A 26100-nucleotide genomic window follows, 5' to 3' on the forward strand; every position below is an offset into this window, starting at 1 on the left:
ATTAAAATAGTAGTGAGATTAATCACAGTGAGAAAAACTAAGTTTTTTATAAATTTGTAGCTTAAAATAATAAACTTAAAAAAATAAATAATTGAAATTACAAATTTATACTTGAAATGATGAGAAACATGTTCCTGTTTGTTTGATTTTTAGCCAAACATGAGTGTATACTTTGTTTTGCTTGGCACTTTGTCTGGTCCCCCTATGGGATCTTTTCACTTTTTATATATTCAAGTCCTTGAGAGTTGATGAATATTTAATTCAAACTGGGAATTTTGAATGTCATTTGCTGCAGACTACTGGTGGAATATCAGTCTCTGGGGTAGTCTTTATAAATATACTGAGGGAACACCACATGATGGCAGTGTTCTTTTAATTATTTCCACATTTCCTCCCACAGCGCTATTCAAAGATGGTGATGAAAACTGGAAAATATTAAAACTATGCTTGAATTTTCCTTGTGTTCCTGAATTTTCCTTGTGTTCCTGTATTTGTTTCTATCAGTACATATCTTCAGTTTATTTACAACCTCACACTGCTCTGATCATTCTCAAATCTAATTCTGTCTTGGAAACACTGTGAGGCAATTTTGCTAATCTGAAAGAAAATCACACCAGCTAAAGCAGCATATATTTCACATAAATAAAAACAAATGTTCATTTAAATATGAAAAAATCAACTAATCAACTTACATCTACAGAAATAAATCATCAAAGACAACTCAGTTCCTCTTGTTAAATTTTAAACAATAAAAATTCCCATGGCTCAGTGGATGGAATGACAGCTGTTAATTTCACATTCATGGACACAAGCAAGGTTCTGTTATCAGGTGTTGATCAGCTGTGTGTGATGTATTTCGGTCTGTGCCCACTGCTTGCTGTTTTTATTGGCAGATTCCCTTATGTATTATTTGGTGTTAAATAAAAGCTTGAGATAAGACTGAGGACACCTCCAGCAGAGATCCGTGTCATCGGTACATTGCGCAGAGTATTGCGTGGCAATGCCGATAATTAATTGATAAATTATAGATAGCATTGTGTTGTGGCCTGCATCAGATGTGATGTTTTCTAATCCATGTGTTATTTTGAGTGCAGAATCATTATGATTTGTTTTACCCTTTATTGTCCTTATATCATTGGTATGGAAGTGGGCGGTGGGGTAGCCTAGTGGTTTAAGCGTTGGCTCGTCACGCTGAAGACCCGGGTTCGAATCCCCACATGGGTACAATGTGTGGCCCATTTCTGGTGTCCCCTGCCGTGATGTTGCTGGAATATTGCTAAAAGCGGCGTAAAACCAACCTCAGTCAGTCAGTCAGTGGTATGGAAGTTGTTTTAGATGGTGTGGAATTGGGAATACTTCTTTTGAACAAAATTTGTCATGTGGTATGAAATTCATTTGATAGCCAGTTCCATTGTACTTTTGGTCTTGCTTCTGTTGTACTGAGGTTGATTGTGCACATAGATATATGTTGATCAATAAGTATGGATCTTGTAACTTACTAAGGGACAAATTCTTGTTTGTTTCTCTATCTGCCAGAGGTGTGTGTGTGGTGGGGGGGGGGGTGGTGGTAGCCCAGCGGTTAATGCATTCGCTCATCACGCCGAAGGCCCAGGTTCAATTCCCCTCATGGGTGCTATATGTGAAGCCCATTTCAGGTGTCACCTGCCATGATTTTGCTGGAATATTGCTAAAAACGGCGTAATACCCAACTCACTCACTCACTCACTCAGGGTCTCACTCAGAAAATCATTCAGAAACTCACTCACTGAGGCATTCAGTCATTCATGTAGAGTATCCCTCTTATCGGAACTAGCTCACCTCTTCTCAATTTTTCATATATTTTGGATTTCACTAAAAAATCTTGGTACTGCAGATTCTATGACAAGCTGTCCATTGTCAGAATAACTACTTATTTATTGTCATCACTCAGTTCGTTTGTTTGTTATCAACAAGCACCTGCACCTTTCTCCTATCAAACCCTGTTACAAAGAGAACACTTCCATGCTGGCAGGCTCTGTATGGTGGACTCATGTTTCACTCCACAACACTCTTGCTGATGTTTGCAATTCAATCTTTTAACTTTTCAACCTCTAATTGTAGTTGAGGTATTAGATAAAAAAAAGTAGATGAAATTAAATTTTAATGCCACTATACTTTACTTTTGCGTGGCAGTCAAGTGACTCTTGATTACTTCAGTCAACACTTAAACAACACTTCAAATGGTAAAGTTTTGAATTGAATTGAAAACACCAGAAACCAATTACTAAAGATTACTAAAATTCTGATAAAAATTTATTAAAAAGCAAAACATTGGCTTTCTAATGGAAGTTGGTGAAATCTAATCAAGATTTTTCTGAAACTTCTGTTTAAGAAATTTCCAGAATAAGCAGTCAAACTTAATAGGTTTCTTCTAAGATTGACTCCATCTTTGGTGAGTATCTGGATGATTATTATCGACCAGCCAAGCCCCAAATGTGGTAGTTTCACAGTAAGGATGAGGAAAGGATTTCTTTGCAATTGAAAGCTAACACATCAGTAGACTCTCATGCCCAACCAATACTGATGTTATTATGAAACGTGAAGATTAAAATGAGTAAGTGTAACTTTGATCGGCTGTGTACAGGTGATGGAAGAGAAGGGTGATGCATGTCTGGTGTTGTGTGTCTGTTATGTAATGAATGTGAGACAGCATTCTCGCAATAACCTGACAATTTACATTATCAATGATGTGCCTGAAGTTGAATACAGTTGAATATAGGTTTAGGTAACTAAGTAAGTAGTGTTTTAGCTGAAGGGTTTGAATCTGAAAGTGAAATGTTGGGTAAGGGTACATTTTTACCTGAAATGGAGAATATTGTTGAGAAATTGTGAAATTTCTCAGATGTGTTCATATAACCGAGAAATAGTTGAAATATTTTGGTGAAAGGCATACTTTGAATGGATGCTGAAAAATGGTTGATGGTGAGTGGTTGATGGTAAATAGTTGATGGTGAATGGTTGGTTAAAGGGTTGATGGTTAATGATTGATATTCAGTGATTGAAGATGAATGGTTGGCAGTGAATAATGGATAGTGATTCATTGATACATGTATTTAATGGTTGATGCCTAATGGGTGATGGGGACTGGTTGACAGTGAATCCATGGTTGATTGTCAGCATTTGACTTTTTATCCCCAGCAACGCGTTTTGCAGGGGGTATTAAAATGGACTCTGTCCGTGCGTGTGTGCGTGCGTCCGTCCATTGCACATTTGTCTTTTCCGGAACAGAACTCTAAAACCATTCAATATTTCTTCACCAAACTTGGCACATACATGGATCTGGTGGTGTACTGGTGCCTTTTGGTAGTTTTGGAATTCTGAATTAAATATTTTTGGCGTTTCCATGGCAACAAGTTCGACTTTGACTGAAATTAGTGGTAGTGCTCTTTTCCGGAGCAGAACTCTAAAACCGTTCAATACGTCTTCACAAAACTTGGCACATAGATAGATCTGGTGGTGTACTGGTGCCTTTTGGTAGTTTTGGAATTCTGAATAACATATTTTTGGCGTTTCCATGGCAACAAGTTTGACTTAGACTGAAATTGGTGGTTGTGCTCTTTTCTGGAGCAGAACTCTAAAACCGTTCAATGTTTCTTCACCAAACTTGGCACATAGATAGATCTGGTGGTGTACTGGTGCCTTTTGGTAGTTTTGGAATTCTGAATAAAATATTTTTGGCGTTTCCATGGCAACAAGTTTGACTTAGACTGAAATTGTGGTTGTGCTCTTTTCCGGATCAGAACTCTAAAACTGTTCACTATTTCTTCACCAAACTTGGCACATAGATTGGTCTGGTGGTGTACTTGTGCCTTTTGGTAGTTTTGGAATTCTGAATAAAATATTTTTGGCGTTTCCATGGCAACAAGTTTGACTTAGACTGAAATTGGTGGTTGTGCTCTTTTCTGGAGCAGAACTCTAAAACCGTTCAATGTTTCTTCACCAAACTTGGCACATAGATTGTTCTTGTGGTGTACTGGTGCCTTTTGGTAGTTTTGGAATTCTAAATAAAATATTTTTGGCATTTCCTTGGCAACAAGTTTGACTTAGCCTGAAATTGGTGATGGTGCTGCTTTCTGGAGCAGAACTTTAAAAACCTTTCAATACTCTCCTTCCACCTTTCTATATACACACCTAAATATTTGACATAATCATAACTCGTAGACATAACCATGAAGCGTATTTTGCCATTGTGGGGGATATTGATGACTTTGTCTTCTTGTTGATTTAGAATGTTATAACATAGGGGTTGGACAGGTGGGACTTTTAATGTCACCTGTCACACTTATCTCTTTTCTCACTTTTCTAAAAGTAGTGCATAATTGCATTCATTCTGAGTTTGTGATTGTGTGTTGTACTTCATTTTAACAAATCACTCCAATGTATGTAGGTACATTTACATGATAACACCGGGGATATTCAGTTTCAATGCTCTATCTGTTTAATTATGTTTAGGGTAATTTGTTAGAGTGTGTCTCTCTGTGAAAAAAGTATTGCAGCCCAGACTTGCCCCAAATTGTTTGGGGGTTCAGCACCATACCAGTCCTTGTTGCTTTTACCAAGGTAATAGTAATAGTCCGCTTATATGGCGCTCATATCCAGGCACATTGGATAGTTGGGACTTTTAATGTCACCTATCATGCTTGCATCTTTGTTGGCGTATTAATATTGTTGTTCTTACATGTACATATATGTGCTCTCTGCCTCATACGGGCGGTGGGGTAGCCTAGTGGTTAAAGCGTTGGCTCGTCACGGCGAAGACCCGGGTTCGAATCCCCACATGGGTACAATGTGTGAAGCCCATTTCTGGTGTCCTGGAATATTGCTAAAAGCGGCGTAAAACCAAACTTAGTCAGTCTCTGCCTCATACCATTCATTCACCTGATGAAGGAGTAAGGATATGCTCCGAAACGTTGTGTTCCTCGTAATAAACAGGTTTACATCCATAAAAACTGTCTTCCTTATGTGTATCACTTCTAAATGCCATTCAAAGATCTGCCTTATAATCCAAATTAATTATTTCTATACAAACTACGTTTGTTATTTCTTTAATTTAATGAATTTCTTCTTTTGTATTTTCAGTTCACTGTAACACCAGTTCAAAATGATCTCAGTCCGACATCACCAAACCAGAACCAGAATGATCTCCAGATCCCACAAATACGGATTCCTATCTACAACTCGAACCGGAACGAGTATCAAAGGTCACCAAGGTTATCCAGGGCTCCACGCTCCCCACGAATTCCTCGGTCCCCAAAACTGCCCAAACTTAGCCCAGTCCATGCAAGTAACAAAAACGGACCTCAGACTCCTTTTACCCAGTTCGACTTTGCCGACAGCGAAACAGAACCGACGGACACCTTGACTCAAAACAGTATTACAGCACTCCTGTCTTCCAAGTTTAAAGTAAGTACTATGTAAATTTACCAGTGAATATCCGAGTTAGAATTGGTCTTCAGAAACCCATGCTTATCGTAAGAGGCGACTAACATGATCGGGTGGTCAGGTTCGCTGACTTGGTTGATAAATGTCATTGAGTCCCTGTTGAATAGATCGATGCTTATGATGTTGATCACAAGATTGTCTGGTCCAGATTTTATTATTTACAAACCGCCGCCATATAGCTAGAATATTGCTGAGTGCAGTGTTAAACAACCAACCAACTGACCATGTTTTGTAAATTTATCCTCATGTTGTCAGTCACTGGATTGTCTAGCCCAGACATGATGCTTTAAAGACCACCATTATATAGCTACAAAATTGCTGAGTGTGGCATTAAACTACAAACAACCAAGTGTGTATGCATGTGTATTATGTGTCTCAGTTTAAGAATCATGTTATTCAGCTTTGAGAAATGGTTGCCATTGTTTAAATATTGGGTTTGATCACTATTCATTGGTTCAACTTATATTTTATTTTTTCGCATTCTGCCAACCGTACAAGGGTTAATGGAGGCTCATCATGTCACAGCATTCAGTAGTGACATCCATTCTGTCCTTACTGTGAAACCTATCAAGTTTGGAAGATAAATTGTTTTATCATTTTTCAACAATCCTTGTAGGTTTGGACTTGTGTTGATACGCTTGATATTTAAAGATGCTGGTTTGATTCTCTTTATAACGTGATTCCTAGCATGCATCATTTAAGAAATGAATTCCATATTTGGAATGCCCTTACGACCTAGCTAGCAGAATCTTCCACTTAAATCAATTTCGATTCTGACAGAGTCTAATGGCTTAAACAAAAATGCCACCTTTGGGAATAATGGCTGAACCTTTTAACCACAAAGTCAATTTTTCATGGTGACATTTTCAAAAATTTGTTATTACAGCACTGGGTGAAGTTGATTGTTATCTGTTGAAAGGTTGTAATTGCCATTGCTGGCAAATATTTTGGTTTCAAAAGGGATGTACGAATTGATTTAAGTAATTCAATTTCATCAGCTGATACGATTAAGTTGATGGCTCTACATAAAATATCAAGATTTAATTTCAGACATAAAATTACTTAATTTACCAATTTTATCAAAGACATCAACATGTTTAGCCCTTAGGAGATAAACATTGTGCATTCTGTGTTTTCTGTATAGAGTTATATCATATTGCATATTTAAATTTGCTGAATTGAATTTGAAACCGAATGCAAAATCTAGTTTTAAGTCCTTTGTAGAAAATTCTGCCAAATTCATGGGATGTTCAAGCAATTGGGTCCATACAGATCAAGGATCAAATTAGGCAAATCTTGGACTTGAATCCTACATCAGCTGATTCTGACCTGAAGGGGCGGTGGGGTAGCCTAGTGGTTAAAGCTTTGGCTCGTCACGCCGAAGATCCAGGTTCGAATCCTCACATGGGTACAATGTGTGAAGCCTATTTCTGGTGTCCCCGGATGTGATGTTGCTGGAATATTGCTAAAAGCGCCGTGAAACCAAACAGTCAGTCCGTCAGTGATTCTGACCTGGATAAGGGACATAACTCTGATAGAAGTTTGAAACAACTCAGACCACTGCTCAAACATGGTGAATGTCGTACATGAATGTACTTTGTCCATAAATAACTGTTGGATGAGCATCAACCAGGCAGTCTTTCAGACCTCAGATGTTGTTCCCCGAGAAATTCCACACATGCCAGAGTCTATTATGGAATACAAGAAGATGTAAAGTACTTCATGTTAGCCATGTCATTCACGACCTCTCATTTCATGCAAAATTTGCAAATTTCACATGCATCACACAAGTGTATTTTGGTATTAGTAAATTAACAAACAAATAATCAGACTGACTGAGTTGACTCAGAGCCAACTCTTTAACCACTATTGGCTCAAAAGTGGACCGATGAATTGCAATCTAACTCGAAAACTAATAAACATAAAGTACTCAATGAAACGCTGATCATAATCGAAACATCATACCAACTCTGTGATTTATTTGCAGAATTTTTGTCCCAAAAATAAAAAAATTGTTTAACAAACTGTCATTAAAATATTGACACAGTTCACTGTTTGTTACGAGGGAGGAGTGCAGAGAAAGGGACAGCCAGGTGTTCGAGAATCACGTTCACAGACAAAGTTATTTATTCATTAACCTGTGCTGTGCCGTCTCCATCCGTTCTCGAACACCTGGTTGTCCCTTTCTCTGCACTCCTCCCTCGTAACAAATAGTGAACTGTGTCAATATTTTAATGATAGATTGTTAAACAACTTTTTATTTTTAGGACAAAAATTCTGCAAAAACCTCACAGAGTTGGTATGATGTTTTGATTATGATCAGCGTTCATTGAGTATTTTATGTTTATTAGTTTTCGAGTTAGATTGCAATTCATCGGTCCGCTTTTGAGCCAAACGGACTATAGGCTACCCCACCACCGCAAATAATCAGATAATTATCATCAGAAATGTGTAGAGAATCTACCCTGAGTCTTTTGATATAAAATGTATCTACCTGTGTCCATAAATGTATAGAACACCATGGTTTGCATGTTACATCAACATGTGTTCACATACTTCATGTAAAAAGATACATTGGGGGACATTTTTTCTTACAAATTTGTCAGTTTGACCTTGCTTTCTTTGATGCTTCACTGACAGATCAAAGCACTGACTGAACATTATCCAATGATAAAGGACACTTTTTGAATATAGAACAAACTTTATGAATAACAACTTCTTTTATTTTGTTATCCATAAAGTTGTTATCCTTAAAGTTTGTTCTATATTGTACTTCCCATCTTCTAAAATGCCACTCAAAGAAGTTACACTTTTTGAGTTACGTCATATAATAGATTCACTTCATGACGCTGTTCAGATTAGCTCAATTCCCTTTGTTCTTTTATTACTGTTGTTTGTTTGTTTGTTGTTGCTATAATCCGCCTATGTCATGACGGTCTGGAAATAATCATGTCTAGGCCAGACAATCCAGTGATTGATGTAATTGTTGATTTACACAATTGGGATAAGATGACGTGTGTCAACCAAGTCAAGGAGCCTGATCACCCGATCCCGTTAGTCATCTCTTACAATAATTATGACCATCTCTAGACATGGCATGAGCAATCCATGGAGAGTTGGGTAAGCACAAGCACACCTTTGCTCAGACTGTAAGGCCGTTAGCTGCAACACACTGCAGTCAAGTCAAACCCACTGCTGTTGTTCTTTCCCTGCCATGGTCGTCTAACAACGATACCGTATCATACCCCAGGCCGTCGACTTACATCAGTCTTGGCATCAAGTAGTCTGTCTAACAGATCCTAGAGAATAAATAAATAGGAGCCAAACTCAAATCTAGATTGCCTCAGCTCTAGAAAATTAAGAATTCTTCTGGGCTTCTTTGGGGTTTTCTTTCAAAATATTTTTGCACATATATAATATTAGTAAGATAACTATATTTCGGGGACTAAATGTTAGTCTACTTATCATGATGTGCAGCCAACTTGGTAAGCACACTATTTCACGGCTTGCAATTGCTGCAGCCTGTTAATGTTAGTGGTAGAACAAAGTTGAAGCATTTATGACAGAAAACACCTAAAAATTATAACCTGTGACTCAAAAACACTTTACTTTTTCTTACAAGATCGTGTTTAAACTTGGCCCCACAATGCACTTGTGGAATGTTTCGAGTGGTGTGATTAAATTGAAATAAATCATTATAAAAACTGAAATTTATAACCTTTATGATACTGCAGTGGGTTATACATGATCACACACTGAACAGGTAATAACATGGGACTTATCTGACTATAAACCAACCATTTCAGTGGTGTTTTATTACGTTTAAAACATATTTTGTCTCCTAATGTAATGCAATTTAGTGGAACAGTGCTTCAGTTCGCCCTGTTTGAGGATTTTCAATTTTAGGCACAGTTTGTTAGAGATTTCTCTTAAATCTCCCACCAACAAAGCACAAAGTTCAGGTTAAATTCAGCTTCTTAGAAAAGCAACCTCATGCTTTAACATTAATAGTTCAGGTCTAAATTATGATTTATTACACTTTGGGGTCCAAGGGCTTTATTTTATAATAGCTGAAAGCAAAGCTATACTTTATTACAATACACATGGGGGTAGAGCAAACTTGACTTGTTAAATTTAAATACAGTGTTTTGAGTGTCAAAAGCTTCTGTAGCAATCTGAGAGGTCAGTGGTCTCATGGTAACCAGTGATGTCACAATGGTCTGGCATTGTGATACGAGAGTTACTGCTGGTACATTAAACCTTTTTTATGGGTTTAATAACACCACCAAGAAAGAACTAATTTTGGCAATGGTCATTAAAATGGGATCTGACACATATGAAATCACAAGCCAACACGATTCGAGGAATCGATCGTCTCTCGCTCTCCCTTGACTTTACCAAACTAAGTTTAATAAACTGAAACCAGATTTTTCAGTCGATGCATATGTTCTAACTTGGTGATGTTTGTGTTCATGATATAAAAATATGGTTTTAGTATCTGCATCTCATCCTTTCCATGAATCAGTCTGAGATACAACAGCACAATTTATTGGATATATCTTCAGGGATGGAACTGCCTATGGCTGAATCATAAACTATAAATGCAGTTTTTCAACATCAACCTTATACTAGCAACATATTTTTCTCGGTTTAATTTCAATAACAAACAAAATTGATGTGTGTAATGAATCAATTAGTTTGCTCAGTTATAATTGGATATCATCTGTTTAAATGACAGACCATGCCCTGATACCAATGTACATGTATTTCAAGTGCACTTACTGGTTCTGATAAAACTGATGTCTATGGGATTCATTTTAGCTGAGGTTTTGAAGCACCTGAAGTTAGATTGCAATTCACCCATGATTCATTTAGCAAGCACCCACAGCTCACCCATGTGATATCTCCTGTTGAGTGAGAGTGAGTTTGGTTTTATTCACTTTAATCAATATGCCACATGTCCAACAATGACGCAGTGAGGAGAGATAATGTCACGGACATCCTCCTGCACAGAAATTATCCCCTTGTGTCTTTGAGCATTATGCCAAATCATACCAAATTGATTTTTTTTTTTTTTTTTTAATTCATTCAAAATCAGTATATACAAAGTACATGATGCAACAGAACTTGTACACAGAAAACAGAAATAATAGAACAGAAATTCATATGGGGTGGCATTACACATACTGAAATCTTCATTATTAGTAAGCTGGGAATGTGTGCAATAGAGATGACCATTTTCTGTCAAATTGTAATATGTTTTGAAATTGAAATTGTTCACTGAACTTTGAATGTCAGGTTTCCAAAACAATTCAGCTTCATTTCTTTAGTGCAATGATTTAGTTTGTCTTTATCTGCCAACGAAAACCATTACAGAACACAGGCATTATATATCAGAACAGAGGTATTAAAAAGCCACAACAATGTAATTGCATGGCATTACTTTTGTGCATTCAGATGTCCTCAATTACATTTTTTATTGAAATACAGAAACAAGTTCGTTCTTTAACAAGACTGAAGATTCACTTGTAACACGAAAATTAGTTTTGATTCTGATTGGAGAGCATGGAAGTGTCGTTAGATCTTCACATAGAGCGGCATCATACTGGATATTGAAACACCACCACAAAGAAGTAATCTTCAAACAGTTCTGGTGTACAAAATAGGGCTGGCTATTGATACCAAAATAGGGCTGGCTATTGATACAGAAAGTAGAAGAAGAAAATAGTCTCTTAACGTGTCACATGGTATACAATTGACATATTAAAATCACATAAAATTCACAATAAAATGTAGACAACGTGGCCCTCGGCCTATGAGACATGATACCAGCTTTAAATCCACATACAAATGTGAAAATTATTGAGTTAAGACTAAAACGTTAATATACATTATGATAATCATTGACTGGGACTAAAACGTGTGTTTTCGTCTGTTTTACGTTTGTGATATTTATGCGGCAAGAGACTTCACAATAGATACAGATCATTGAGATCAATAATCAGTAATTAAATATCAATCGATTATATATAAATATTGGAGAAGAAACTTTGTGCAAAATTGCCAAAGAAAGTCTTAGAGAAATGAATATACAGTGGAAACCTGATAAGTAAAATTTCAAGGGACTCGCCAAAATTGTTTACTTATCAGGTATTTTACTTATCCAAACTTATAAAAACCTGCAAATGACAACCATATGCAAGTATGAGCTGTAAGTAGGATGTTTGTTTGACTTGAGACTGACACGACTGCCCCTCATGTCGGATTATGTGGTGATCGCTAATTTAGTTATCCAGTCTCTTTTGTTAAGTAATTTACTTTCATGGACCGTGAGAAGACGTTTAGTTAAGCGGTATTGTTTACTTATCCGAGTTTAATTAACAGGACTCTAATAGTGATAGTTAATGAAGAAAGTTGTCGGGACCAAAGAATAGTGTTTACTTATCAGGTCTGTTTAGTTAAGCGGTCTTTACTTAGGCGGTTTCCACTATATATCAAACCACTAGTTAGTGGTGAAATGTTAATGCATGGATTATGAACAAAGCAGTGACCTGAACATAATATAGAAGCAGTCATGAATAAATTCCTAACTTTGTGTATTGATTGAGTAAATTCAAACTTTATTCTATCACAAAAGTTTATGCACAATATTATCGATGACACTTTTTTCATATTGATAATCGTTAATATTTTTTCCTAGCGATATTTCTGATTATCAATCTTTTTAGCCAGCCCTAGTACAAAATGAAAGTTATTTGACAATATAAGGGTATTGGTAACCTAGATTGTTCAGTGAGGACATTTACACCACTGTTCCTGGCTCCAATGGGATGGGAACATATTTTATTGACATTAGTTGAAGAAACTGGCAATAACATCTTCTCCTGACATGTATACAAGAGGCTTATCTAGGGCTGGGCTGTTATTACAGAGCCATATCTATCATAGAGACACTACTGCCACCTCCAGTGTTGTGTAAATCAGTGTGATGTTAGTACCTCAAACTCAGATGCAGACATAGTCTGTCTCACAGTCCCTGAACCACATTGTTTTCCCTACTGCCTAGCCCTCCGTGCAATGCTAAAGACCCTAAATGAAGCAAGTCTAGATTTCATAAGGTTCAGAATCTCCTATCTCACTGTGGCTCCTTTTCAATATAAATAGGTTTGTTTGTTATTGTCAAAATTATATATATTCAGAGACTTGAAGCATTAGTCTAATGCAGACAGTTCTTGCTTAGGGACCGTTCATAATTTATGGTTTGGGGTGTGGTGTGTGTGATGATGATTTTAAGGGGGGTCACCCATTTTGTTCTGGGGAGCAAGGGGGGTCATCAATTTTGTACACACGTACTAGGGAGGGAGGGTTTCAGCAATTTTGTACATAAAAATATGTTTAAAATTGTGCTTAGAAATTATGGGAAGGGGATGGGGGGTAATTGATTTTGTACATGACATGCAGGAGGGTCACTTATTTTGTACATAAATTTTAGGGGGGGTCATTCACATTGTACATGCTTCTCCATAGATATCATCATCACCCCTCTAGTCATAAATTATGAACGGTCCCTTAGCTCCTTGATAAGAGTTCCTCCTGTTAGGATAATGTGAGGCAGAATTGATGAAGAAACGACTGAATGGGGACTGTGATAGATTTGGTGATTGGTTAGTTGCATGCACGAATCATTGTTTACAATATAAAATGCTGGATTGTCTGGTCACCTTCTCTATGATTGCTGGAATATTGATGAGTAAGGTGCTAAACATCAAAGACGAACTTGTGCCAAACAGCTGCAAGGTTGCTGGTGCATCATAATACTCACTCACTCACTCACTCACTCGGGCTGATGGGGTAGCCTATTAGTTAAAGCACTCACTCACTCACTCACTACAATGTGTGAACTCACTCCTCAGGATGTTGCACTGAAACCACTCACTCACTCACTCACTCACTCACTCACTCACTCACTCACTCACTCACTCACTCACTCACTCACTCACTTGATCTGGTTCCAAAGTGTGTTCAATTCCTGTTCAGATCATGACAGTTTGCTAGTGAATTGATAGTTAAATCGATGGTTAAAGTGGGTAAGTTTGGTTTAGTGCTAGATGGATCAGTATATCTCTTATATCACAGCATGTCAAGCAGCATGTCAGGAAGTAGGTGAGAAAGTGAGTAAGGTTACTCAACTTTTAGCCATATTCCATCATTATCACTGAGGCTTTACACATTGAACCCATGTGGGGAATCAAACCTGGATTTTTTATTTGATTTGAAAGCAAACACCCTAACCACTAGACTATCCCGGCTACCCCAGGTCTCAGGTGTTTATTATTAAGTTCCAACCTTGGATTTGAACCCATGATTTGGGTTTCTGTACAGTGGATTGTTACATCTGAGACCACTGAACCACCGGTGCCCACATATATATAATTACTACAGAAATAGGAACATCAAAACCTGAATCATGTCTCACATTGCTAATATGCCTTTACCTCAGTATTGAGGTGAGGTGAGGTGAAATTGGGTTTAACGTCATGCTTGAGAATATTTCGATCATATGACGGTGTGCATGCATGTGTATGTGTATGTGCAGCTGCTTGTACTAGCCCAGACTTAAGCTGGTTTTATAATGCTAGCCCACTGAGATATCACGCCGCAGTGTAGCATGAATACCGCACTCAGACACATTATACTGACTCCGAGCCGACCAGTCCTTGTTGTACCCATTAATGCCGAGCACCAGGCAGGGACCAACAAGTACCATATTTTAACGTCTTTTGGTATGACGCTGTACCTCAGTATTGATTGTCATCTGGAGATTACAAGTAAAAACATTTACAATACTGAAAAAATATCTCATTTTCCTTCAATAAGTGTTTTGGAGCAAACAAGTTCAATGAAAACTGTCACAAATATCTTAATTCAATTTCAATTTGAATTTCCTCTGAAACACATTTAAAGTTTGTTTGCTCTTTATCTGAAATATAGGAAATTTGTTACATCCTATTGACTGTATTAAGTGCTCTGCTCCAGTACATGTCCCTGAACAAACTATTAAACCAATGGATGAGTAATCATTAGCTCCATACAAAGACTGAAAATTTATGACAGTCAATATTTCCTTGTGTATATTACAAATTTGTTTAAAACAGCATGTTGAAGATTTATACAGTTGCTGTGTAATTATTATAAAAAGGATTTAGTTTCATCAATGTTTTAACTCAATTTGTTCACTACCTCTCAATCTCTGACACCAAATTTAACTTTCTGTTTGTGGTTTCAATAAATGCCCCATTTATCAATTTTCTTAGTGCCTCAGGAGGATATTAATGTGAATGTGGGATTTATGAAGAAAAGTTGTTAATGACAAATAATGGACAAAAAATATCATTCCCTTTCCTTCATTTAATAATGAGGAATGTTTTTAATCCAAAGTATTACTCTGAAAATGGAATCCTGAATATGAGAGTTCCGTTGTGTTTTCTTGACAATTTAACCAGAAAGCGCTGATATTAGTAGCAAGGAAACAAATCACTGTGAAAAGGATAACAGGATATTGCTTGATAGTTCCTGTTGATATAGGGCAGTAGGGTAGCCTAGTGGTTAAAACGTCTGCTTGTCACGCCAAAGACCCGGGTTCGATTCCACACATGGGTACAATGTGTGAAGCCTATTTCTGGTGTCCTCCGATGTGATATTGCTGGAATATTGCTAAAAGCGGCATAAAACCAAACTCACTCACTCACTCACTCACTCACTTGATATTTTAATGGCCTCTTGTTTGTAGTAAGTTTGTGGCAAGTGTGTTAAATGTTGCTAGAACATAACTACTAGCATCTTAGGGACATGTAAGTCTTTTCATTACTGATCATAGCAATTTTAGATACTGTATCTCTATGACCATCTTCTGTTTTGTATAAAGAATTACTGCCTCTTGTGCACATTTCAGCTGTCTGGAATGTTTATTACAGGAATATTTGAAATACTGGAATGGTTCGCTCTACCCCCATGTAATACATAGTATAATAAACTACTATTTTGCCCTGAACTATTATAGTTAAAGTGCATTGACGCTTGTGTCCGAGAAATATCACACTAGTGTTCGTGTTAACGCAAAAACCTGCATGTTTCACGCAAATAAATCTAGATTTCAGCCGCAATATTTTCTACCTGTGTCTTCTGCACACAAAGCATTTTGTGTTCTTAGAACAAGTAACTGAAAAACGTATTTTCCCAAGGAAACAACAAAATAAAATAGAGTTTCTGGCTCGGACATACAGCTCTTGGGGGCTGTGGGTCTTAGGAACGCAAAGCTTTTTTTCCTATCGTGAACACTGCACACACTTTCTAAATGTACATTTACAGACAGGCTAATGTTAACCACAGTAGTTTAACAAAGAGGAGGTTGTCAAAGGGTACTTTTTTGACCATTGGAAATGTCAAAGTTTGAGGCAGCAAAAACTTTGAAATATTGGTATGAACATTATCAGACATGTTTAAATGACTTTTTATTTCTATTGCAATTCTGTGACTTTTAATTGGTATGGTGCCGATGTGACGTTAAATTTTAACTCACTCACTCACTGATTGGTATGGCTAAAGTGAGTGAATAAGTCACACTTTTAGAATTTCAAAGTCCATAACCCAAAATGAAGCTTTGGATGCCATGTTATTATCTATACTTCCTTTGGAACCAGTTTGAGTTAATATGTTGCTCAAATTCAAATCTAAAGAACTTTTAATGAAAGCTCTAGAATCAGCCTTTTTGACACGTTTCATACTAATTTATACAGTATGCAAGTGTTATGACGAACTCAAAGGGGCACTATTATTTGTTCAATATAACTGTAGTTCATCAAACACATTTTGCGTAGACTGATGCTCATGCTGTTGATCACTGGATTGACTGGTCCAGACTCGATTATTTGCAGACCGCTGCCAAATAACTGGAATATTGCTGAGCGTGCGTTAAACAACAAACCAACCAACCAATATTATGCACATTTTAAAATACAATATACAGCAGTTGGCTAGGACCAAAGCAACAGTTTGTTTCATCTGTCTGTTCATCGTAACTTTTGTTCTGCTCCTTTTTGAACATTACTGAAAATATTCAGAACATTTCCAAACAGTTTACCCAGTTTTGACATTATGCAGATCTCATGGGCCAAAAAGAACCCTTATTGCACTTTGGCCTGGGTAGTAAGATTTCGGAAAGAATACATATACAAAAGTGAGCGAGTGAGCGAGTGAGCGAGTTTAGATTTATGCTGCTTTTAGCAATATTCCACCAATATCACAGTGGAGGACACCAGAAATGGGCTTCACACATTGTACCCATGTGTGGAATCGAACCCGGATCTTTAGCATGACGAGCAAATTCTTTATCCACTAGGCTATGCCACCACCCTTATGAAAATAAGACCTGGTACAATGACAATCAGCAGGATGTGTACTTTCCCATTGGGAACTTGGCACTGTAACAGTTTCTGTCATAAACAAGCTGCTGTTGTCTAGGAAGGGCATTGACACAGCACACACATTGAAGTGACTGCTGACTCAATCACAAGTCTATAGTCTATGCAAGCGTTACATAAGGAGGGAAAAATTCCAAAAGTACCAATTTGATCGATTGATGAGGGACAGATATGTGTTTCGAAGGTTGTCTGGGGTATCGAAATCTTCAAGGAAAAAGTGTCGGGTCAGTCATTGTCTTGAAATTAACCCTCCTTTGCATTGTAATATCTTAGCTTCATTCCAAGCTGCTCCAACTCTACATGAGTTTGTCTGGAATACATGAGCATTTTGTTTCAAATCTATACCCGGTACATCCGATGGTTTTTTTCAATTTACTTTGATCTGTCAGTTTCAATGGAATGGTTTTCACACTTACATATTGAACTCTTCTTCATTGAATTGAATTTCTTTTCCTTACATACTTTTCTGAAATGTTTTGTTTTTCATGTTTTTCATCTTTAAAATATCCATAAAGTTTTATTCAGCATTTGAGAAGGAACAAGTTTCCATGATACATGATGCTGATTACTTAAGATATGTACTTTATAATAGAATCATATGAAATGTTTTTGTATGACAGTCAACCTTTGAGATGTTTATGTTTTAATATTTTCTGATCCATTTGCAAACAAGGCCAACATTTGTGTTAATAATTCGGGTGAGCTTCTGAACCTTGTGGAGTTTTTACCAATCATCTGTGCAGGCATTGAAGGTCTAGATAACATTCAAATTTACAACATTGCAAGATTATGATGTCTTCTAAGACATTCACAGGTACTGAAGCACAAATAGTGACTTGTGCAAGATTTCCTTAACCCTTTGGCCTACATTTGTAGGTCTAGGTCACAGTGAAGGTATAAAATTTCTGACAAGCCTTTTCAAAACATTGTTACTTTCTGGGTAACATTCATCATGTTGTATCACCAGTAGGTAAAGCGATGACATTAAGACATCATGTTTGTGCAAAACATTTGCCTACTGGTATATAGGTTTCCATAGCTGTGACCTACTTTTTTTGCTTTATGCATTAGGTACAGGCATTTTGCCATGGAAGACATAACTGGATTGCTTTTGTTTTTTTAGGTTATTGCATTGTTTGAGGTTCACTACGGTAATCTTAATCTCTGCATATAATACAATGCCTAGCAAAAACAATTAGAACTGAAAAGGTAAATAATCTTGTCTAGTGATGTTTAATTACAAATCTGACGTGTTCACTGACACAGTTGTTTTCTCTTGTTTGTTCACGCGAAACAATACGATGTCGTTTTCTTACTGGTCACCAGAAAGAAAGTTCATACAGGCTGCTTTTTTTTGGTCTTCAAAATTTCTCTTATCTACAGTAATGTACAGTATATTGCTACGCTTGATTTTGTGCACATGGTTAAACTTTCACATCTATGTATTATCTGAGTTATCAATGCAAAGTGCTGTGCAGTCAGTGTGGTAGTGTTGTAACAAATTGCCCTGTGCAGCTACATCCACAGAATCTAATGTGGACCAGGAAAACTAACGGTCAACTTTACCTGATGTTTTTATTGCCTTAATAACAGATTTCACTTTTTTCAGGAGTTTCACAAGCGTATGAAACAGTATGGAGAGAATTCTCCTCGCTTCAGAAAAAGACTGGTGTCAAAATGGGAGGTAAGCCATGTTTTTCAATAATATCAATGGCTAGCTCCTTTAATGACCGTTTGAATCCCATCTGATGTTTCTGTCACTTGATTAAAGATGTTTTCATAACTTTTGTCTTCAGTTCAGATTCTGTGAACTCATTGTTGTCTCTTCAGAGTCTTAACTATGACCCAATTGAGAGTGACCTTGCCCTTGAAGAAGATGAGAGGAACAAGTCCAAGGTCAGTGCACACAATTATATATAGAAAGGTCAGTGCACATAATTATACATAGAAACGAGTTCCGTGTGTCTGTCTGTGCGTCCGTCACACTTTGTCCGAAGCATATCTCCTAAACTATTGGTGATATCTTAACCAAACTTGGTACACATATCAAGCATGATCCCTAGATGTGCCTTTTGGGGGTTAGACCCAGATATGAATTATATTTTTGGCTGTGTCCATGGAAACATGACTTAGGCTGTGACTATGATGATGTCATCTTGTCCGGAACAGATCTTCCAAACTATACATGCTAGCTTCATCAAACTTGGTACACATATCAAGCATGATCCCTAGATATGCCCTTTGGGGGTTAGACCCAGATATGAATTTTACTTTTGGCTGTTTCCATGGAAACGTGACTTAGGCTGTGACTATGAGGATGTCATCTTGTCTGGAACAGATCTTCCAAACTATGCATGCTAGCTTCATCAAACTTGGTACACATATCAAGCATGATCCCTAGATGTGCCTTTTGGGGGTTAGACCCAGATATGAATTTTATTTTTGGCTGTTTCCATGGAAACATGACTTAGGCTCTGACTATGAGGATGTCATCTTGTTGCATTTTCCATGGCAACAAGTTAGGCTTCAACTGAATTTGGTGGTAGTGCTCCTTTCTGGAGCAGATCTTAAAACCTTTCAATACTCTCCTTCCACTTTGTTGTATACACTCCAAAACATTGACATAATCATAATTAGTAGACATATTCATAAAAAGTATTTTGAGGGGGATATTGATGACTTTGTCTTCTTGTTTATATCATCTTGAGTCACTCTTGTAACTAAATTATTTTATCTAGGAAATCAAGTTTTAAATGCCTGTGTCAAGCAGGTTGGGAAAATTCAACATTTTGTGAAACAGTACTAAGGTTTGAAATGTATTTTTGTATTTTAGAGATATGTTTAGAGTACATTCAATGCTACATGAAAAGTAAGCCTTATAAAAATCATACTCTTTTCCAGGAGCTTCTCTCACAAAGGGACCTTTACTAAGGTTAACCTTAACTCCCATTCTTTAGCATTGCACTAAGGTTACCTTAGTGACTTACGATCACCTTAGTGCTTTGTGACAGGAGGCCCTGGTCATGTCGTAAGTGAAACACAAATCACCTTTGCAATTCTGACACCTTCAGGAAAACTTAGATTTTGGGTTTGAATACAGGATCTACATGGTTCTAGAAATAGAAATCTCAGTAATAGTTTTGACAGTTATCAAATATGTTCATTTGAATGAAAACTAGAATTTGTTCATTTTGGCACTTGGAGATTACAACATATAGTGATTACCTGATTCTAGAATGTTGAAAATACTGCTTTTATGGGAGCATCTTTCAGGATTTGAATCTGGGCTTGTCTAATACCAGTTCAATGGTGAAATTTCATGTTGGGTCATAGATGTAGCCATGATTGTGAGATTTTCAGTAATAAGGTGGAAACATTGTCAATATTTGATCAGTTCAGTCATTCTTGGGAACTTGAACAGTAGTACCTAGAAGAAAGAAACAGGCTACAAGCCACCAGCTGGAACATATCTGATAGTTGTCATACCATTATCACAATGTTTCCCCGCAACAAAGAATCGAACTTTTCCAGGGGGTCGAAAGGACTCTCATCAAAGCTATACTTTGGTCATTTATAGAAACAGCTGATGTGGAATGTGGAATAGTTGTTGAAAGTAGGCACCTAAGAATGTCTGACATATGCCAGCACCCCATTCCATGAAGTGATGTTAGCACTATGATTTTCAAAACCTTCGGTTTAAGTATAGGAGTTCTGAATTTCTTCGTGCTAAGATTGATTTGTGGAACACGGCCCTGAACAGTTACTGAAACATTTCCTGTCACATGCTCAAGTGTTCTGATATGATGATGATGATGATTGTTTTCAGAAAGCCCTGACAATCAAGGCTGTGTCTCGCTGGGTCATCATGTTCTTTGTCGGGATCGGAACGGCGCTGTTAGCAGCAGGAGTTCAAATCATCGTGGAAATCATAGCTCACCATAAATTTGAGCTAATCAAAACTTGTATCCTTTCCAACACAGCAGCCTCTACCTCTACTTTACACTACAGACATTGTGTATTGAATGTTTGACCATGTAAACATTCTGCTGTCCGATTGGCCCCAGCAAACCATTGGTTGTTAGCTACTAAATTCATATGTGTTCAAGATCGGTGACATGCTTGATTGTTATAAAAACCTGCAGTATGGATTGATGATCATGACATCAGTCACAGATTTGTCTTATCCTAACTCATTTGGGGTGATGGGGTAGCCTAGTGGTTAAAGCATTCGCTTGTCACGCCGAAGACCCAGGTTCGATTCTCCACATGGCTACAATGTGTGAAGCCCATTTCTGGTGTGCCCTGCCGTGATATTGGTGGAGTATTCCTAAAAGTGGCTTCAAATTCCAAACCCACCTTTTCCCTGATACCTGTTAGCGCTTTGAGCATGCAATGCATAGAGTTTAAGCACAATACTAGCATGCAATATTATTATCATTATTGAAATTAAACTCACTCCAAACTCAGTTATTGACAGACTGATGTTCATCATACCCCATCAGTGGGCATCAGTGCTCATGATGTCAGTCACTAGTTTGTCTTGCTACAGACTAATGAGATATTGCTGCCATAATTCAGACTGTTGCCTTAAAGAACCAAACAGACCTGTGGTGTCGTGAACATTGATCCGTAGTGAAGTGTTTTTTGCCATCATTCCCAACATTTTCAGTGAGAATTCAGACCCAGCTCCAACCAGGTGAGCCCAGAATTTATCCATATCCATTTACTCTTTTCCCTTTGTGAAAAATAGGGTTTTGCAGGGGTATTATTTTAAACTCCGTCTGTCTGTGCATCCATGTTGTTAATAACAGCATTCTTTATGTTTTTATCCCCCGCAACGTGTTTTGCGGGGGTATTAAAATGGACTAAAATATTTTTGGCGTTTCCGTGGCAACAAGTTTGACTTAGCCTGAAATTAGTGGTAGTGCTCTTTTCCGGAGCTGAACTCTAAAACCGTTCACTATTTCTCCACCAACCTTGGCACATAGAATGGTCTGGTGGTGTACTGGTTCCTTTTTGGTAGTTTTGGAATTCTGATTAAAATATTTTTGGCATTTCCATGGCAACAAGTTTGACTAAAACAGAAATTAGTGGTAGTGCACTTTTCCTGGAGGAAAACTCTAAAACCGTTCAATGGTTCTTGACCAAACTTGGCACATACATAGATCTGGTGGTGTACTGGTGCCTTTTGGTAGTTTTGGATTTCTGAATAAAATACTTTTGGCATTTCCATGGCAACAAGTTTGACATAGACTGAAATTGGTGATAGTGCTCCTTTCTGGAGCAGAACTTTAAAACCTTTCAATACTCTCCTTCCACTTTTGTATATACACACCTAAATATTTGACATAATCATAACTTGTAGACATAATCATGAAGAGTATTTTGCCATTGCGGGGGATATTGATGACTTTGTCTTCTTGTTTTACTTGAAATGGGCCACTGTTTAGATATCAGTTCAATTGGTCATTGTTTTCTTCTTATACATCTGTTTGAAAGGATTCTGGTTATTCTCTTGCATTGTCATTTTATATATATTAACAAAGTTGAATAGCCATTCAGAATGACTTTCTCAGATGATGAAAACCTCAGAACTTATGAGCATAACTGATCCCATAAAAGTTCTAGTTAAGATGAAATTCTGAGTTTTGTTTAGACACAAAATAACACTGCATTCCAAAAGACTTACCATTATACCATATGGCCAGAGTTGAAGGTAGTCTGTTATTCACAAACAGCTTCATGTTACAATATCACAGAACACTGCAATGTTTGCACAAAAAATTGTTTGCTTTGTAAGAAATGTGAATCAAGATGTTGTACTGGTGACGTGTGGAGAAAGGAAATTCCATTTTCGCATCTGTTGCACCTCTGTTAATTTAGTTCTTCGAGCTTTTTGCTCTCGTAATGGTGGTCTTAAATAGCTTAAAATGTTAGAAAACAGTGACAAGACAGAAAGTGATATTTGATATGTTTTGTTAGAGTACATGATACTTCAGATGTTAGAAAATAGTGACAAGACAGAAAGTGATTTTTTAATTGTTTTGTTAGATCACATGATACTTCAGATCTTCAAGGCTTTTTCTATCACTTAATGATCTGTAAGTAATGTAATTTTAAAAAGAACATGTTTACAAGATAAATCACATCATACTTAAGGTCTTCAAGACATTTGTTATCACTCAACTACAATCTTTAAATAACTTCAAATGTTCAAAAACTCCGACACTTACAAGACAAAAGACAATATTTTATATGTTTTGTTGGATTACATGATACATTTGAACTTCAAGCCATTCAATACCATTCAGTGATGATAAGTTTTGATAATATCTTTCAAGACAGAAAACAATTTTTGGTATATTTAGGTCACCTGATACTTTAAGTCTTCATTCTTTTGTTAGCGTTCAGTGATAAACTTTAGATAAATTGAATTGTTAAAAAAGTGGTAATACAAGAAAAGGTTGACAAGACAGTGATAAAATTTGACAAATTAAAATATTGATTTCTTATGTTATCTCATATCATCTATACCATTGTATGACTCTAAAAGACAGAAAATGATATAACCTTTTACAAGACCTTGGAAAGTGCACAGGAGTGTTTGTATGTACATCCACAAGGCCAACAGACTGACACCAACAGTAAAAGATGAACTCAGGAAGTGTTGTTTGTTGCTGGACCAGCTCTTCCTTCACAGATGAGGGCAGATAATGGCTGCCCTTGTCGAAGTAACTCATGCTGCTAGTACTAGACAGTTTTGTAACAGGTACCATCACAGAGTCCATGTCACATATACTTTTAGTCTTTATGGGGAAGCATCCGCACACTCACATGACCTTTATTGTGATTGGCCAGTCAGAAGTTTGAAGCAGACGTGGAATAGATGGTTTCCTGTCAACTGATTTACCACCAGCAGAAGTATGCTGGAATGTTGAATGGGATAACAGATAGGTATTGATGCATTGCACTGGATGGTAGTGTGGCTTTATTGCTGCTTGTAGATTATGATCATGATAAAAATTCATTCTGTCGATGATATGGTTTTCATGTCACCTCCTTGAGAACACTGAATGAGAAATATTTGTCAGTAATCAGGAAAACATGATTGAGTGATGCTATCAATCATTTGGAAGGTTCACAGGGTATAGTCCACAATATTATGTCCTGTTGGTGTTCACTGAATTGATGCAAATAATTTTCATTGCAAGACATATGAAGTACAAAAAATATGGCTGTTTCAATCATTACATTTGTCAAATTTGTAGATTGAGTTTTATAGATGACTGACATTTCTATTCCATGACTGACTGACTGACTGAGTTTGGTTTTATGGCGCTTTTAGCAATATTCCAGCAACATCATGGCGGGGGACACCAGAAATGGGCTTCACACATTGTACCCGTGTGAGATTCGAACCCGGGTCTATGGCGTGACGAGCCAACGCTTTTAACCACTAGGCTACCCCACCACCCCACCGCCCCTATATTCCATGAGGCAAACACCCAGGATTTCAGTTGTTGATTGTCCTTGATCTGACTTTGAAATTCAAATCTATAATAGGTGTAAGACTTCAAGGACTCATTTCACTGAGTGGTCATGGTTTCTATGACAGTTGTAACTACATATATTTTTACATAGACTTATAACAGTTGTAGCACTACAATGATTTAACTCCCATACATTAATGTAGACTACGATGGTGTCCAGAGATTTTGTGGAATGTGGCCCTGAACATGTACATTGATGTGACATGTAAAATTGTTTGGAAGCAAGTGGAATGGACAACAGGCCCTGCTGATGCCTTGGATCCTCTCAGTTCTGGGTTTGAAAAAAACACTCAAAATCTTGTGACACTCTCTCAAAAAGAGTTAATGCACTTAACTTGGTATATACCTTCTCTTGGATGGAGCCATGCTTTGAAAAGGTTGAGGTCAAAGCAGAGCAAAGGCCAGAACCAGCATTTAGCTTTATGTAAGACATGAGTATACCATTGTTATAGTTTCTAAGGCATGTTTGACTCTCTACAGGCATGAAACTTTTTGTTGTATTGTTTCAAATCCCACCACATCCAGTTTTGGAGGTATGTCTAGATCAAAGTCGTCTGAAAGGTTATCGAGAAAGCCAGTTGAATAAGTTATTTCAAGTTACAGATTGACTTTTACTTGTACAATCCTGAGACATGGGTAATTTTTAGATCTTGGAAATTTAGCTTGACCATGGTCAAGACCTGGAAGTTTGGCATTTGTCTGACGTATATGATGGTATATGTAGATATTAAGTTTTGAGGAAACCATTGTGAGAGGACTGTTTCTAGTTAGCAAATTCAAATACCTCTGGTTTTTAATTATTTTATGACATTTGATTGTTCTGATTTTCTAAAGTATGTGTCCATGAAGTGAAAACTGTTTTTGTCATCACATTTTATTCTTATTTTTATGCATACACTACTCAAAGACATTAAGGGTCACCTAATTCCTTGAAACTGCTACATGACATTACAGAATAACTAGCATTTTGAGAACTGGCGTAGCCTTCAAGATTTTTGTGTAGTATAGATAAAAGTGTTTGTTATTAAAAGTCAGAGCTCCTGTTGTATATTTTTACAATCCTATATCCCTAAATAACTCGTCCACACTGACTTGCAAAGCATGAGTTGCTGAAACTTCTGGTGGTCCTGTAATTGAGTTATCTGTGGAAAATGACAGGCTACTCTGGGCTGTTTCAACACCATTAGTTCCTGTTGTTCTTTGTGCGGAAATAGTTACTGTTTATAAACATTGGTTTCGTATTCCAGTAAATAATGTAGCTAGCCAAATAAACAGGCCTCCATGTTTGTTTGGTAATACCACATACCATACAGTTATGGACAGTGTCTGAAATTTGTACATAGATGATAATTTCAGAATGTTTATCATGAAGTGATGGAATCTTTGTGTGCAGTGTGGTCCTAGACAAATACTTTGTCTCTGAAATATGTACTTTTGATTGAAAGAAATAACTCCAATTTTATAGAAAAGGAGACCCAGTGTGATGGGAGATTCACCGTGAGCCAGAAGAACATCTGGATTTTCTTCACATGGTGGTTAGCATTGCAGAAATGTTTGTTTGTTTGTTTGTTGTTGGGCCACACTTAGCA

At 37.1% G+C, this 26100-nt stretch overlaps 1 protein-coding gene across 1 annotated transcript in view; it reads left to right on the plus strand.

The window, feature by feature from the left end:
* The window catches only part of LOC124288782 (H(+)/Cl(-) exchange transporter 7-like), a 156780-nt gene that overhangs the window by 89354 nt on the left and 41326 nt on the right, over nucleotides 1-26100 (plus strand). The window contains exons 2-5 of the mRNA XM_046725308.1: nucleotides 5119-5442; nucleotides 18571-18645; nucleotides 18792-18857; nucleotides 20788-20923. Of these exons, the coding sequence (XP_046581264.1) occupies nucleotides 5119-5442; nucleotides 18571-18645; nucleotides 18792-18857; nucleotides 20788-20923 (601 nt within the window). The remainder of the gene's footprint in view (nucleotides 1-5118; nucleotides 5443-18570; nucleotides 18646-18791; nucleotides 18858-20787; nucleotides 20924-26100) is intronic.

Source organism: Haliotis rubra, unplaced genomic scaffold (assembly GCF_003918875.1).
Source record: "Haliotis rubra isolate DU_JTF1 unplaced genomic scaffold, ASM391887v1 Scf424, whole genome shotgun sequence".
NCBI lineage: Eukaryota > Metazoa > Mollusca > Gastropoda > Lepetellida > Haliotidae > Haliotis > Haliotis rubra.